At 40.7% G+C, this 15,252-nt stretch overlaps 2 protein-coding genes across 5 annotated transcripts; both read left to right on the forward strand.

Annotated features, from left to right (window-relative positions):
- Positions 1 to 103: 103 nt before the first annotated feature.
- LOC106574234 (dolichyl-diphosphooligosaccharide--protein glycosyltransferase subunit KCP2) lies at positions 104 to 3,444 on the forward strand. Of its 2 annotated transcripts, XR_014380187.1 has the most exons (6): positions 104 to 238; positions 775 to 929; positions 1,652 to 1,715; positions 1,884 to 1,950; positions 2,863 to 3,175; positions 3,215 to 3,444. XR_014380187.1 is itself a non-coding variant. In XM_014149955.3 (5 exons), exons 1-5 carry the CDS (start codon positions 235 to 237, stop codon positions 2,981 to 2,983), a joined length of 411 nt encoding a protein of 136 aa, XP_014005430.1. In that variant the 5' UTR covers positions 104 to 234; the 3' UTR covers positions 2,984 to 3,444. The 2 variants fall into 2 exon arrangements, 1 of the variants encoding a protein (XP_014005430.1); XM_014149955.3 differs by having other exon boundaries at positions 2,863 to 3,444.
- An 8,485-nt stretch (positions 3,445 to 11,929) lies between these two features.
- Positions 11,930 to 13,631, forward strand: LOC106575974 (protein S100-A1). Of its 3 annotated transcripts, none has more exons than XM_014152748.3 (3): positions 11,930 to 12,053; positions 12,880 to 13,039; positions 13,232 to 13,631. In XM_014152748.3, exons 2-3 carry the CDS (start codon positions 12,899 to 12,901, stop codon positions 13,394 to 13,396), a joined length of 306 nt encoding a protein of 101 aa, XP_014008223.1. In that variant the 5' UTR covers positions 11,930 to 12,053; positions 12,880 to 12,898; the 3' UTR covers positions 13,397 to 13,631. The 3 variants fall into 3 exon arrangements, with proteins under 3 accessions (XP_014008223.1, XP_014008229.1, XP_014008234.1); XM_014152754.3 differs by having other exon boundaries at positions 12,048 to 12,129; XM_014152759.2 differs by lacking the exon at positions 11,930 to 12,053 and adding an exon at positions 12,080 to 12,104.
- The last annotated feature ends 1,621 nt before the right edge of the window (positions 13,632 to 15,252 follow it).

Below are 15,252 nucleotides of genomic sequence, written 5' to 3' on the forward strand. Positions count from 1 at the left end.
ATTTCATAAACCCCCCCTTGAAAAATTTGTGCAGTGGGTGTGTCAGTCTTGACGCACTTTTTGCGTTGCTAGAATCTAATTGGCACTTCACATGCGACTCCTACGTGTGCCACCTCTCACCAGTTCCGGGTAGCAGAAACGGCGCTTGTTCCTGGAGCTGCCTGTGTTTTGAAAGGATATCGAAACGCATGATCTTTTGTGTCAAAAACGTAATTATTGATTAAATATCAAAACATGGGTAAGTTATGCAAGGCTACTGTTTAATTTTGGTCAATGTTTGTGCGTTGAAAATAAGTATTGAGGGATAGAAAACGTAAAGGTTTACGTAGCTAACGATAGCTAGCTGTGTAACGCTAGGCTTGCCATTCATTGCTAACTTTGTTAGTTACGTAGTTATTTTGTGCAGAATACACTTGCCAACAATATATATTTCTTCAGTTTAACGGTAGGTAGGCTGTGTTGTCAAAATGTATGCTAAAGTTTTCTTGTAGCTTCCTAGCTAGGTATTTTCAGTATTCGAGAGAGGGTGTTTCCACACGGAATCTTTCAAGAGTGTACACTGACGTGGCGTAAAGATTGCTGTTAGGATGCAGTGAAATGTTTCGTATAGGGTAGTTATCTTATGTTTCTCTCACTCAAAGATTAAATATAAACCCAATTGTTGATATTATTATTCTGTTAGAATCTGGAATCTTCAGTCCAGCTGCAGCCCCATAGATGATTGTTCTACTACTGTCACAAACTATGTGTAATCTGCCTCTCCCCTCCTTCCAGCGGTGAACACAGGCACGTCCCTGGTTCTGTCCAGTCTGTTCTCTGTGTTGGTGTTTGCTGGGATGCAGATGTTCAGCAGACAGCTGGGCTCTACAGAGTTGCTCACCATCCTGGGAGGCTTCCTGGGCTCTGTCCTCTTCATCTGCTCCCTCACTGTATCCTCCTTACACCAAAACACACCACAACATAGCAGCACTGCATACAATGCAGTCTAGGTAGACCTCAGATAGTCTTAAGGTTGTAAACTTGTCAGAGTAAGCTGTTTGTAAAGCCAGACAGCTAAAGTCTTTGTTTATGTTCTGTGTTCCCAAGTGATGGAAGCAGACAGTCAGTTGGTTGGTTGGTTCTATAGTCCACATGCAGCACTGTGAGTCATGGTGGCAGGATTTTTAAAATGTTTATTTCACCTTTATTTAACCAGGTAGGCTAGTTGAGAACACGTTCTCATTTACAACTGCAACCTGGCCGAGATAAAGCAAAGCAGTTCGACACATACAACAACACAGAGTTACTCATGGAATAAACAAACATACAGTCAATAATACAGTAGAAAAAAAGTATATATACAGTGTGTGCAAATGAGGTAGGATAAGGGAGGTAAGGCAATAAATAGGCCATGGTGGCGAAGTAATTACAATTTAGCAATTAAACACTGGAGTGATGAATGTGCAAGTAGAGATACTGGGGTGCAAAGGAGCAAGACAAATAAATACACTATGGAGATGGATAAATAAATAGAGTATGGGGATAAATAGAGTATGGGGTTGAATAAATACAGTAAGGGGATAAATAAATACAGTAAGTATCACTGAATGTCTAAAGGTCTAATAAAGCCACCACAACACTGTGTGTTTCCCTTAACCCTTTCTACAACCAGGCCTTCAATAACCTGGAAAACCTCATCTTCGGCAAGGGATTCCAGGTCAAGATCTTCCCAGAGAGTAAGTCTGTCTTCACAACTACAGAGTAATGCACAGAATCTATTTCCTGTGTTTCACACACATTCACTGAGCCTCTTGTCATGTTTATGGGTGCATCTGAATAGTATAGCGGCTCAGCACGCACTCGGTCCTGTTTTAACGTGTGTTCATTTCTCTCATCTCCACCAGTCCTGGTGTGCCTGTGCCTCTCTCTGTTTGCCTCTGGGCTGGTGCACCGTGTGTGTGTCACCACATGGTAAGTATGAACTCACAGACTACTGACAAACCCAGGCGCACCAAACACAGAAACTCTTGACAACTGAACTCAGTGATGAAATGAAGGATTTATGGAATAACAGAGAGCCTATCCAACTGACAATCTCATGGAAAAAAAATAGAAACTATTGGAACCAAGATTTAAAAAATAACTGATATTGGCACAAGATGGAAGTAATGTTGGAACATAACTAACGACATTACAGTTAACAAAAATGTATGCTTAATCCAGTATAAACTCATGTATTGAATTTATTATACAAGAGACAATTCACAAATTCTACAGGACAACAGCAGAGATGTCAAGTGTAAAACTACTAATGACTCAATAATTCATGACCTTCTGGAAATGTTATAAAATCCAAAAGTTATGGGTGGAGTTGGAAAGATGGCTCAGAAGTATTACAATGTAAATGAGCTTTTAATTAGTCTGTCTGCATATTTAAAGACATGGCATATGAGGGTGCAGTGAGATACCCAATGGGTAGGACAACACCTTTCATCAATCATCTTAAAAACATATACTTCAACTGGAAATCAACCAATCATTCATTGTTTACGCAATGGAAAGGTCAAATGCTTTACGATCTAAAAATTGAAAGTGCGCAGGTGACGGAGAGAAACAAATTTGTGCTGTTTGAGGCCATGTGACAGAAAGTGATAAGGGGATGAGGGCTGGTGGGTCTGGGCAGGAGTGATGTAGTTGATGTTTGTATGATGTTGTCATTTGTTTGTGTATGTTTTGTATTGTTGATCAAATAAAATCTTATAGGAAAAAAAGGAATAGTAATGATGATGATGATAACAGTCAATGAACTTGGGGTGAAGTTTTTTTTCCTTCTCAAACCATATTGTGCTGTGCTGACTGTTTCATTTTGTTCTCTCTCTCCAGTCTGATATTCTCTCTGTTCGCCCTCTACTACATCAACAAAGTGTCTGCTGCTCTGTACCAGGCAGCCGTTCCCACGGTAATGCCAGCCAAGGCTGCCAGCAAGGGCAAGAAAAAGAACTAAGTCACTAGTTAGATCAAACTTTCATACCGTCATCCAATCAGCATCCAGTACAACGGCTAACCAGGCAAGGGAGAAATGGTGTAGCTTAGCCAATGACAGCGTACCCCAGTTTCCTTTTTGTAGGTCGTGCCAATCAGCATTCTTACACATTTTCCTTGACTTCTTAACTCTATGATCACTGATCTCCAAGGACTGGACATCTCTCAGCAGTATAGATAGCCCGAGACCTACCCAGCCCATCCATACACTGTTCTCAGCAGTCATGAGGCCTGGGGTGGAGGAAAGGAAGCAGTTTGGGATCTAGCCAGAATCATGTCTCTACATTCCCTACATCATCCCCATGTACTGTGCACTTGTTTCAAGCTGCTTGTTCACAGATCCATATTTTTGATTGCCGTCCTTTTTGTTTTGGTATGAAAACTTTTGTTAATGAATTTGTAATTAAAACCCATTGAAAATAGTGTCTGTCTCTAGATTTTTCTTGGTTTAAGCTACTTGAAACAGACAAGTCAAGGTAAGCACTGCCGCTTCAGTGCTGCTATGGGCAAAGTTCCCCTTATAGATGCTCCAGGTACACACACATCTGACATCCCTTTTAAGGAGCAGCCATGTAATAAGATGCTTTAACTAAAAGTTGTAGCACACCAGTGTACACTGGATTTTTGATGAAAGGAATATTTGAAAGTACAAACAACTTAGTTTTTGGAAATGGGTCTGCTGAAGATCTGATGATCAAGGTGGAATGTAGGACAAAAAAATCATATTAGTCCAAATAACTTATATTATGAACTCTGACCGAACCATTCTACTCCTAACAATATTTACCCAAATATATATATATATATATATATATAGTACCAGTCAAAAGTTTGGACACACCTACTAATTCAAGGGTTTTTCTTTATTTTTTACTATTTTCTACATTGTAGAATAATAGTGATGACATCAAAACTATGAAATAACATATGGAATCATGTAGTAACCAAAAAAGTGTTAAACAAATCAGAATATATTTTAGATTATTCAAATTAGCCACCCTTTGCCTTTGACAGCTTTGCACACTTTTTGGTTACTACATGACTCCATATGTGTTATTTCATAGTTTTGAATATTCTACAACAACAAAAAATAAAGGAAAACCCTTGAATGAGTAGGTGTCCAAACTTTAGACTGGTACTGTACATCCCGGAAGACAAAACCAAGCCAACTCTCAAATGTGAACTTATACTAGAAAACTAGCAGACCCACCCCTCCTACCACAGACACATGGAGAGATACATAGAAAACTAGCAGACCCACCCCTCCTACCACAGACACATGGAGAGATCCATAGAAAACTAGCAGACCCACCCCTCCTACCACAGACACATGGAGAGATCCATAGAAAACTAGCAGACCCACCCCTCCTACCACAGACACATGGAGAGATCCATAGAAAACTAGCAGACCCACCCCTCCTACCACAGATACATGGAGAGATCCATAGAAAACTAGCAGACCCACCCCTCCTACCACAGATACATGGAGAGATCCATAGAAAACTAGCAGACCCACCCCTCCTACCACAGACACATGGAGAGATCCATAGAAAACTAGCAGACCCACCCCTCCTACCACAGACACATGGAGAGATCCAGCAGACCCACACCTCCTACCACAAGCACACGGAGAGATCCACAGACAACCTGCCGATGTGCCCTTGAACAAGGCACTTAAGCCTAATTTGCTCCAGGGGCGCCGTGCTACTATTGTGGCCCTGTAAAACAACACATTTCACTGCACCTAACTGGTGAATGTGACAATAAAGCATATTGTTTATGTGCAGAATGAAAGACAATAGAACAGTCAAATAATATACAGTGAAGTCAGAAGTTTACATACACCTCAGCCAAATACATTCAAACACAGTTGTTCACAATTCCTGACATTTAATCCAAGTAAAAATTATATTTCATAGATCAGTTAGGATCACCACTTTATTTTAAGAATGTGAAATGTCAGAATAATAGTAGAGAGAATTATTTGCAGCTATGGAACCCTGACCTGTTCACCGGACGTGCTACCTGTCCCAGACCTGTTATCCCAGACCTGCTGGAACCCTGACCTATTCACCGGACGTGCTACCTGTCCCAGACCTGCTGTTTTCAACTCTCTAGAGACAGCAGGAGCGGTAGAGATACTCTCAAAGATCGGCTATGAAAAAGCCAACTGACTCTTACTCTTGTGTTACTGACTTGTTGCACCCTCGACAACTACTATGATTATTATTATTTGACAATGCTGGTCATTTATGAACATTTGAACATCTAGGCCATGTGCTGTTATAAACTCCACCCGGCACAGCCAGAAGAGGACTGGCCACCCCTCATAGCCTGGTTCCTCTCTAGGTTTCTTCCTAGGTTTTGGCCTTTCTAGGGAGTTTTTCCTAGCCACCGTGCTTCTACACCTGCATTGCTTGCTGTTTGGGGTTTTAGGCTGGGTTTCTGTACAGCACTTTGAGATATCAGCTGATGTAAGAAGGGCTATATAAATACATTTGATTTTATATTTATTTCAGCTTTTATTTCTTTCATCACATTCCCAGGGGGTCAGAAGTTTACATACACTCAATTAGTATCTGGTAGCATTGCCTTTAAATTGTTTAACTTGGGTCAAACATTTCGGGTAGCCTTTCAAAAGCTTCCCACAATAAGTTGGGTGAATTTTGGCCCATTCCTCCTGACAGAGCTGGTGTAACTGAGTCAGATTTGTAGGCCTCCTTACTCGCACACGCTTATCAAGTTCTGCCAAAAATTATAGATGGGATTGAGGTCACGGCTTTGTGATGGCCACTCCAATACCTTGACTTTGTTGTCCTTAAGCCATTTTGTACAACTTTGGAAGTATGCTTGGGGTCATTGTCCATTTGTAAGACCCATTTGCGACCAAGTTTTAACTTCCTGACTGATATCTTGAGCTGTTGCTTCAATATATCCACATAATTTTCCTGCCTCATGATGCTATCTATTTTGTGAAGTGCACCAGTCCCTCCTGCAGCAAAGCATCCCCACAACATGATGCTGCCACCCCTGTGCTTCACGGTTGGGATGGTGTTCTTCGGCTTGCAAGCATCCCCTTTTTCCTCCAAACATAACAATGGTCATTATGGCCAAACAGTTATTTTTTTGTTTCATCAGACCAGAGGACATTTCTCCAAAAAGTACAATCTTTGTCCCCATGTGCAGTTGCAACCTGTAGTCTGGCTTTTTTTTATAGCGGTTTTGGAGCAGTGGCTTCTTCCTTGCTGAGCAGCCTTTCAGGTTAGGTCGATATAGAACTCGTTTTACTGTGGATGTGGATACTTTTGTACTTGTTTCCTCCAGCATCTTCACAAGGTCCTTTGCTGTTGTTCTAGGATTGATTTTCACTTTTTGCACCAAAGTACATTCATCTCTAGGAGATAGAACGCGTCTCCTTCCTGAGCGGTATGACGGCTGCGTGGTCCCATGGCGTTTATACTTGCGTACTATTGTTTGTACAGATGAACGTGGTACCTTCAGTCGTTTGGAAATTGCTCCCAAGGATGAACCAGACTTGTGGAGGTCTACAATTGTTTTTCTGAGGTCTTGGCTGATTTCTTTTGATTTTCCCATGATGTCAAGCAAAGAGGCACTGAGTTTGAAGTTTGGCCTTGAAATACATCCACAGGTACACCTCCAATTGACTCAAATGATGTCAATTAGCCTATCAGAAGCTTCTAAAGCCATGACATCATTTTCTGGAATTTTCCAAGCTGTTTAAAGGCACAGTCAACTTAGTGTATGTAAACCTCTGACCCACTGGAATTGTGATACAGTGAATTATAAGTGAAATAATCTGTCTGTAAACAATTGTTGGAAAAATGACTTGTGTCATGCACAAAGTAGATGTCTTAACCGACTTGCCAAAACTATAGTTTGTTAACAAGACATTTGTGGAGTGGTTGAAAAACGAGTTTTAATGACTCCAACCTAAGTGTATGTAAACTTCCGACTTCAACTGTATGTATATAGAAAGAGGTTAATTATACTATGTTACACAAGACCCAAAAGACGGAGAGTTGATTGTCATGAATATCAGTGACTGGCTGTGCTGTTCTGATGCTGGGGAAGCAATAGGACAGCAGCTTGGAATATCCATCACATATGTGTCAGAAGAACACATGCTTTGCCTCAAAGGAGGTTGGTGGCACCTTAACTGGGGAGGACAGGCTCATGATAATGGCTGGAGCGGAATCGGTGAAATCGTATCAAACACATGGTTACCATGTGTTTAATGCCTTTGGCACCATTCTGGCCATTATTATGAGCCGTCCTCCCATCAGCAGCCTCCTGTGGTGTGCATAGTGCATTGCAGTTTACCAATCTTCATTTTGGAGTTTGAACAATCTTTTGGTGATTGTGTTGCTTTTTATCTGTATCTGTTTGTGCCAGTTAAATGCACTCATTCATGACCGTCTCAAAGCCAATGACGCTCCAACTGATGTAAATGTGTTCTCTCTCTGGGGACAATAACATTACATTTTATTCAAACTTCATCCCAACCTCTTCATCCATAGAACTATTCTTACAAACATACTAGTGTGCACTCTTGTCACCCCTCTCTCCATCTGTGTTATTTCATCATGTTTAAGTTGAGATAACTGAAAGATGACATCAAGCCTTATCTCAAATTCCCTCTCCCCTTCCCTGCTCTCTCTCTCTCAGCAGCTCTGGTCTCATAGACTAGATGTAACATAGAAAATGTGATTCCGAGACACTCAATTTAGTATGATATGTTACGTTTGGTATGGTTGCATAAGGCAGAAGATTACTTAAAGGTTGTGAGTTTGAATCTCGTCATAGACAACTTTAGCATTTTAGCTAATTAGAAACTTTTCAACTAAACTCAGCAAAAAAAGAAACGTCCTTTTTTCAGGACCCTCTCTTTCAAAGATAATTCGTAAAAATCTGAATAACTTCACAGATTTTCACTGTAAAGGGTTTAAACACTGTTTCCCATGCTTGTTCAATCGAACCATAAACAATTAATGAACATGCACCTGTGGAACAGTCATTAAGACACTAACAGCTTACAGACAGTAGGCAATTAAGGTCACAGTTATGAAAACTTAGGACACTAAAGAGGCCTTTCTACTGACTCTGAAAAACAGCAAAAGAATGGTGCCCAGGGTCCCTGCTCATCTGCGTGAATATGCCTTAAGAATGCTGCAAGGAGGCATGAGGATTGCAGATGGGGCCAGGGCAATAAATTGCAATGTCCGTACTGTGAGACGCCTACGACAGCGCTACAGGGAGACAGGACGGACAGCTGATCGTCCTCACAGTGACAGACCACGTGTAACACCTGCACAGGATTGGTACATTCGAAAATCACACCTGCGGGACAGGTACAGGATGGCAACAACAACTGCCCAAGTTACACCCGGAACGCACAATCCCTCCATCAATGCTCAGACTGTCCTCAATAGGCTGAGGGAGGCTGGACTGAAGACTTGAAGGCCTGATGTAAGGCAGGTCCTCACCAGACATCAATGGAAACAACGTCGCCTATGGGCACAAACTCACCGTCGCTGGACCAGACAGGACTGGCAAAAAGTGCTCTTCACTGACGAGTCACGGTTTTGTCTCACAAGGGGTGATGGTCGAACTCGCGTTTATCTTCAACGGAATGAGCGTTACACCGAGGCCTGTACTCTGGAGCGGGATCGATTTGGAGGTGGAGGGTCTGTCATGGTCTGGGGTGGTGTGTCACAGCATCATCGGACTGAGCTTGTTTTCATTGCAGGCAATCTCAATGCTGTAAGTTACAGGGAAGACATCCTCCTCCCTCATGTGGTACCCTTCCTGGAGGCACATCCTGATATGACCCTCCAGCATGACAATGCCACCAGCCATACTGTTCGTTCTGTGCATGATTTCCTGCAAGACAGGAATGTCAGTGTTCTGCCATGGCCAGCGAAGAGCCCGGATCTCAATCCCATTGAGCACGTCTGGGACCTGTTGGATCGGAGGGTGAGGGCTAGGGCCATTCCCCCCAGAAATGTCCGGGAACTTGCAGGTGCCTTGGTGGAAGAGTGGCGTAACATCGCAAATCTGGTGCAGATCTGGTGCAGTCCATGAGAAGGAGATGCACTGCAGTACTTAATGCAGCTGGTGGCCACACCAGATTCTGACAGTTACTTTTGATTTTGACCCCCCTTCGTTAAGAGACACATTATTCCATTTCTGTTAGTCACATGTCTGTGGAACTTGTTCAGTTTATGTCTCAGTTGTTGAATCTTGTTATGTTCATACAAATATTTACACGTTAAAACTTCCCTGGGCTAGGTGGGACGCTAGTCAACAGCCAGTGGAATCGCGTGGCGCGAAATACAAATACCTCAAAAATGCTATAACTTCAATTTCTCAAACATATGACTATTTTACACCATTTTAAAGACAAGACTCTCGTTAATCTAACCACATTGTCCGATTTCAAAAAGGCTTTACAGCGAAAGCAAAACATTAGATTATGTCAGGAGAGTACCCTGCCAAAAATAATCACACAGCCATTTTCAAAGCAAGCATATATGTCACAAAAACCAAAACCACAGCTAAATGCAGCACTAACCTTTGATGATCTTCATCAGATGACACTCCTAGGACATTATGTTATACAATACATGCATGTTTTTTCAATCAAGTTCATATTTATATGAAAAACCAGCTTCTAACATTAGCATGTGATGTTCAGAACTAGCATACCCACCGAAAACTTCCGGTGAATTTACTAAATTACTCATGATTAACGTTCACAAAATACATAACAATTATTTTAAGAATTATAGATACAGAACTCCTTTATGCAATCGCGGTGTCAGATTTTAAAATAGCTTTTTGGCAAAAGCACATTTTGCAATATTCTGAGTACATAGCCCGGCCATCACGGCTAGCTAATTTGACACCCACCAAGTTTGGCCCTCACCAAACTCAGATTTACAATAAGACAAATTGGATTACCTTTGCTGTTCTTCGTCAGAATGCACTCCCAGGACTTCTACTTCAACAACAAATGTTGTTTTGGTTCCAAATAATCCATAGTTATATCCAAATAGCTCCGCTTTATTCGTGCGTTCAAGTCACTATCCGAAGGGTGACGCCCGAGCGCATTTCGTGACAAAAAAAATCAAAATATTCCATTACCGTACTTCGAAGCATGTGAAACGCTGTTTAAAATCAATTTTTATGCTATTCCAACCGGGCGACGTTGTATTCATTCAAAGGCTGAAAGAAAAAAATTGAGAATTCTCATGAACGCGCATCTCCAGTGTCACTGTTCCCAGCCTGACCACTCACAAAATCTCCTGCTGTTCTTCGCCCAGAGACAGGAGACACGTCATTCCACTTTCTGGCGTCTTCTGAGAGCCAATGGAAGCCTTAGAAAATGTCACGTTACAGCAGAGATGCTGTATTTTCGATAGAGATGCAACAGAAGGAGAACAAATTGTCAGACAGGGCACTTACTGTATGGAATCTTCTCAGGTTTTGGCCTGCCATATGAGTTCTGTTATACTCACAGACACCATTCAAACAGTTTTAGAAACTTTAGAGTGTTTTCTATCCAAATCTACTAATTATATGTATATCCTCATTTCTGGGCAAGAGTAGTAACCAGTTTAAATCGGGTACGTTTTTTTATCCGGCCGTGCAAATACTGCCCCCTAGCCCCAACAGGTTTTAAGTTTGCTGAAAATTAATGCAGCTGACAGTGAGAGGACGTTTCTTTTTTTGCTGAGTTTACTTACTACTTTTTAGCTACTTTGCAACTACTTAGCATGTTAGCTAACCCTTCCCCTAAATAACCCTTTGAACTTAACCCTAACCACTAGCCCGGCTAATGTTAGCCAGTTAGCTAATGTTAGCCACCTAGCTAGAATTTGTAAAATATCATATGTTTTGCAAATTTGAAACATGAATCAAATCAAATTTTATTGGATGCATACACATACACTGAACAAAAATATAAACATGTAAATTCCCAGAAATGTTCCATTCGCACAATAAAGGTTATTTCTCTCAAATTTTGTGCACAAATTTGATTACATCCCTGTTTCTGAGCATTTCTCCTTTGCCAAGATAATCCATCCACCTGACAGGTGTGGCATATTAAGAACCTGATTAAACAACATGATCATTACACAGGTGCACCTTGTGCTGGGGACAATAAAAGGCCACTTTAAAATGTGCAGTTTTGTCACACAACACAATGCCACAGATGTCTCAAGCATTGAGGGAGTGTGCAATTGGCATGCTGGATGCAGGAATGTCCACCAGAGCTGTTGCCATATAATTTAATGTTTATTTCTCTACCATAAGCTGCCTCCAACATCGTTTTAGAGAATTTGGAAATATGTCCAACCGTCTCACAACGGCATGTAACCATGCCAGCCCAGGATCTCCACATTCGGCTTCTTCACCTGTGGGATCGTCTGAGAGGGGGGTTGCTGTCTGCAATAAAGCCATTTTGTGGGGAAAAACTGATTCTGATTGGCTGGGCCTGGCTCCCCAGTGAGTGGGCCTGGCTGCCAACCCATGGCTGCACCTCTGCCCAGTCATGTGAAATCCATAGATTAGGGCCAAATGAATTTATTTCAATTGACTGAATTCCTTATATGAACTGTAACTCAGTAAAATCTTTGAAATTGTTGCATGCAGATGATAGTGCGGGTGTAGCAAAATGCTTGTCATATAGTACGTTTTGCAAATTCGTAACATATTGTACATTTTTCAAATTCGAAACATATAATACGAATTATAATTCGTAATATATCATACGAAATGGGGATGGACATCGACAATTTAATACATAACGTTACCATACACTAAATGGAGTGCCTCGGATTTACATAAATAATAATACGAAATGCTCTGAGACCAGGCTCTCAGACATCGTCTCTTGGAAACAGGCTAAAACACACAATCAGATGGGCGTTCCCTGCTCTCTTTAAATTCTCGTAGCTCTTGCGCAGTACGATACTTCCCCACCCTGTTTTCCAGCGGCTCTCAGTTCGGTAAGTAACAGTTTTTCGCTTATTCTATACCTTAGCGTCCATCGTAACGGAGTAGGTTATCTACTGTAATAAACAGGTCTCAAATAACTTTAATAACTGTTTTGGGTTTATAAAGTGTGCCTAGCTAATGATCTGTCTCGTCAATGGCAAACTTGTAGGCTTAAATGTTTGTAGGCTTAAATCTTTGCTTGCTTTGATTCAGAAATCAGTTATTCTATGGTTTGTTATGCAGTTTGATGGGCCATACTATTTACTGATTGACATAATGTAGTATATCTATAGGCTAACCTTTTCAAGTTTCATTGAAGCAATGTTTTTGTTTTTAGAACTCTTTGGCCTACAAACGTTTTTCTCAGCGGGTTCAAGTCATTTTATAGGCATTATTACTAACCAATTTTCAACAGCCTGATCTTCTTTACACTGAACTGTTGCAAAACCAGAGGTTAAAGGACAGTCTACACAGCTAGAGATGTTGGATGTTCCCAAAGAAAAGGTGTAGGCAATACAAGAAAGAGGGGTCGACAGTAGAGGGAATGTGTGATAAGGAATGGAACTCTACAGCAGCCAAGGAATGTGATTACAGAGCCAAAGGCCAACTCCTATCCTCTCTGAAAGTGCATTGTGTGTTTGTCTTAAAGACTAATTGTGGGGTAGGCTATATTATCTGTCTAATAGAGATAAGAAGTAGTGACTCAATGGAACTGGCCTGAGTTGGGTTTGAACCAGCAGCCTGGCTGTTGCAGGATCTCCAGTGTGTAAGTGAACTTAGATACAGGGACTACAGTAGTACACCCACCCTAAATTACATAATCTCTCCCCTCCTCAGTGTGTCAATATCTGCAGCCATGCCGTCTGAGTTGGAGCGTTCCATGGAGTCCCTGATCATGGTGTTCCATCGCTATGCTGAAAAGGATGGTGACGGCAACACACTGAGCAAGAAGGAGCTGAAAGAACTCATGCAGACAGAACTGGCCAGCTTCCTGAAGGTAACACTGACATCCCTTTCTCTCTCTTATGTCCCTCAACACTTTCTCTCTGTTGCTCATCTCACGCTCTTTCCCTCTCATTCTGATTTCTCTCTCACTTTATTAGAATAAAGAGTATCCAAAGTCAATCTACCCCCCTCCCCTCCTCCCATCTCTCTCTTACTCATTCTCTTCATCTCCTCCATCTCTCAGTCCCAGAAGGACCCAGCTGCCATAGACACGATCATGAAGGATCTGGACCAGAATGGTGATGGGAAGGTGAACTTTGAGGAGTTTGTCTCTCTGGTGGTGGGCCTCTCCATCGCCTGTGAACAGATCTACCAGCTCTACACCCAGAAGGCTTCTGCCAAGAAGTGAAGGAAGACAGGACAAGGAGAAGCAGAGATGGCTGTTTTTCTATGTGTCATTTTTATAAATGTCTTACTGTCGTGAATTAACTGTGGCTTTCCCACTCTCTCTGTTTGTCACATTTGTCTGACGTGTGTCTGTCTGTTGTATTTGGCCTGTAATTTGTCCTGTAAGTGTAAGACAGTACCAGTCACTTCTTCCTAGTTCAGTATTGACACAACTTCTTAATAAACCTTAGAACAAAGCCTGTCTAGTTCCTATGCTAAAACTGCAAACTGATTAAATCAACGTTGTTTCAATGTAATCTGTTAACCTATTGTGATGTGGAAAATACATTGGCTTTGCAAAAAGTCCTTGGGGGTGACATTCCAACCACAGGATTATGTCATCATGTTAACCAATTATATAAATATGTTGAATGTATTACTTTGCAATAATGTCAGCTCTTCAACATTATATCAACTATAAGAAAATACACTAGGATGGGCAGCACGTCCTGGATGGAGAGTTTAATTATATACAGCTATCACTTTGGGCACCCATTCAGGGTTCTAACCAAGCCCTGCTGAGTTTGTCACTGACTATTACCAATGTGCTATCTTGAACATGATTGTTGGGAAATCTCCACTAAATAGATTCACGGATGCTATGTAAGTCATTCCAAAGGGTAGATTTAACAGAGCAAATGAAATGTAACCATACTTTATCAATCATATATCAATGATGCTATTTGATTATATTGAATTGGGAAGTCATCAACAGCTGTTGTTTAAATTCAGCCCAGGATTCTACTAAAAATAGACAATACATATAGGCCTAGGGTTTTAAAATGGAATCTACAAGATAATAAATATGTTGGATTCACCTCTCCATTTCAACCAAAAATCTAAGTTAAAGAATAGGACTAAATCAAACTATTTAAAACACATTTAAAGTTTGATTTGATTTAGTCCTATTCTTTAACTTAGATTTTTGGTTGAAATGGAGACGTGAATCCAACACATTAATTTGAAGACAAACTAGAATTGAAGCCAGACTCAGTGGCACAGATGGAACTATCCAAGCAGAAGATGCATCTCCCTCAAACGTTAATATTTGGTTGCGTTGACAAAAAAGCACAATTCAATATCACTTTTGCAATACAGTAAATAGCCTACTAACTTGTCAACAAGATAACAAATGATATGTTGGATTCACGTCTCCATCTCAACCATAAATACAAGTTAAAGAATAGGATTAAGGCTGTGTCTCAGATGAAACTATCCAAGCAGTAGTTACATGTCCTTTAAATGTTAATATTTGGTTGCGTTGTTAACCAAAACAATTCACTATTACTTTTTTAATACAGTAAATAGACTAAAGTTAAGGCTTTCTTACAAACTAATGTATATAAATGCAATGTAACAGTTTTTATTCAACTTGAGTATTAACATACACATCCATTTCCACATTTTGAGTTTACAGTAACAAATGTTTTCTTATGTAATCATAGAAAGCATGCATGTTCAAGAGCACGCAAAGATCGCCAGAGTGTGGAGACTTTCACAATTGCTATAATAATCTGAGCAGAATCTCGAATGGCATTGATAATTTGCACCATGTACTTTAATGTAATCTCAACTGTAATCCAGGTCATTTGGTTGTGCTATTAGATTAGACACAGTGATAACACATTCAATTGTTGTATAAATAAACAAAATATCTGACATTGTATTCCCATTTCAACTTTGTTGTGCTTTTAAATGGTTGAAAGCGCAATAATAACACATTTAGCTGACAACCAAAAATCAAATAGATTTCCAAGTGAATTTGTTTGTGATATTAATGGTTGAAAGCATAGTGATAACACATTGGAAATTCAACTT

This window comes from Salmo salar, chromosome 02 (genome assembly GCF_965601325.2).
Source record: "Salmo salar chromosome 02, fSalSal1, whole genome shotgun sequence".
Lineage (NCBI taxonomy): Eukaryota > Metazoa > Chordata > Actinopteri > Salmoniformes > Salmonidae > Salmo > Salmo salar.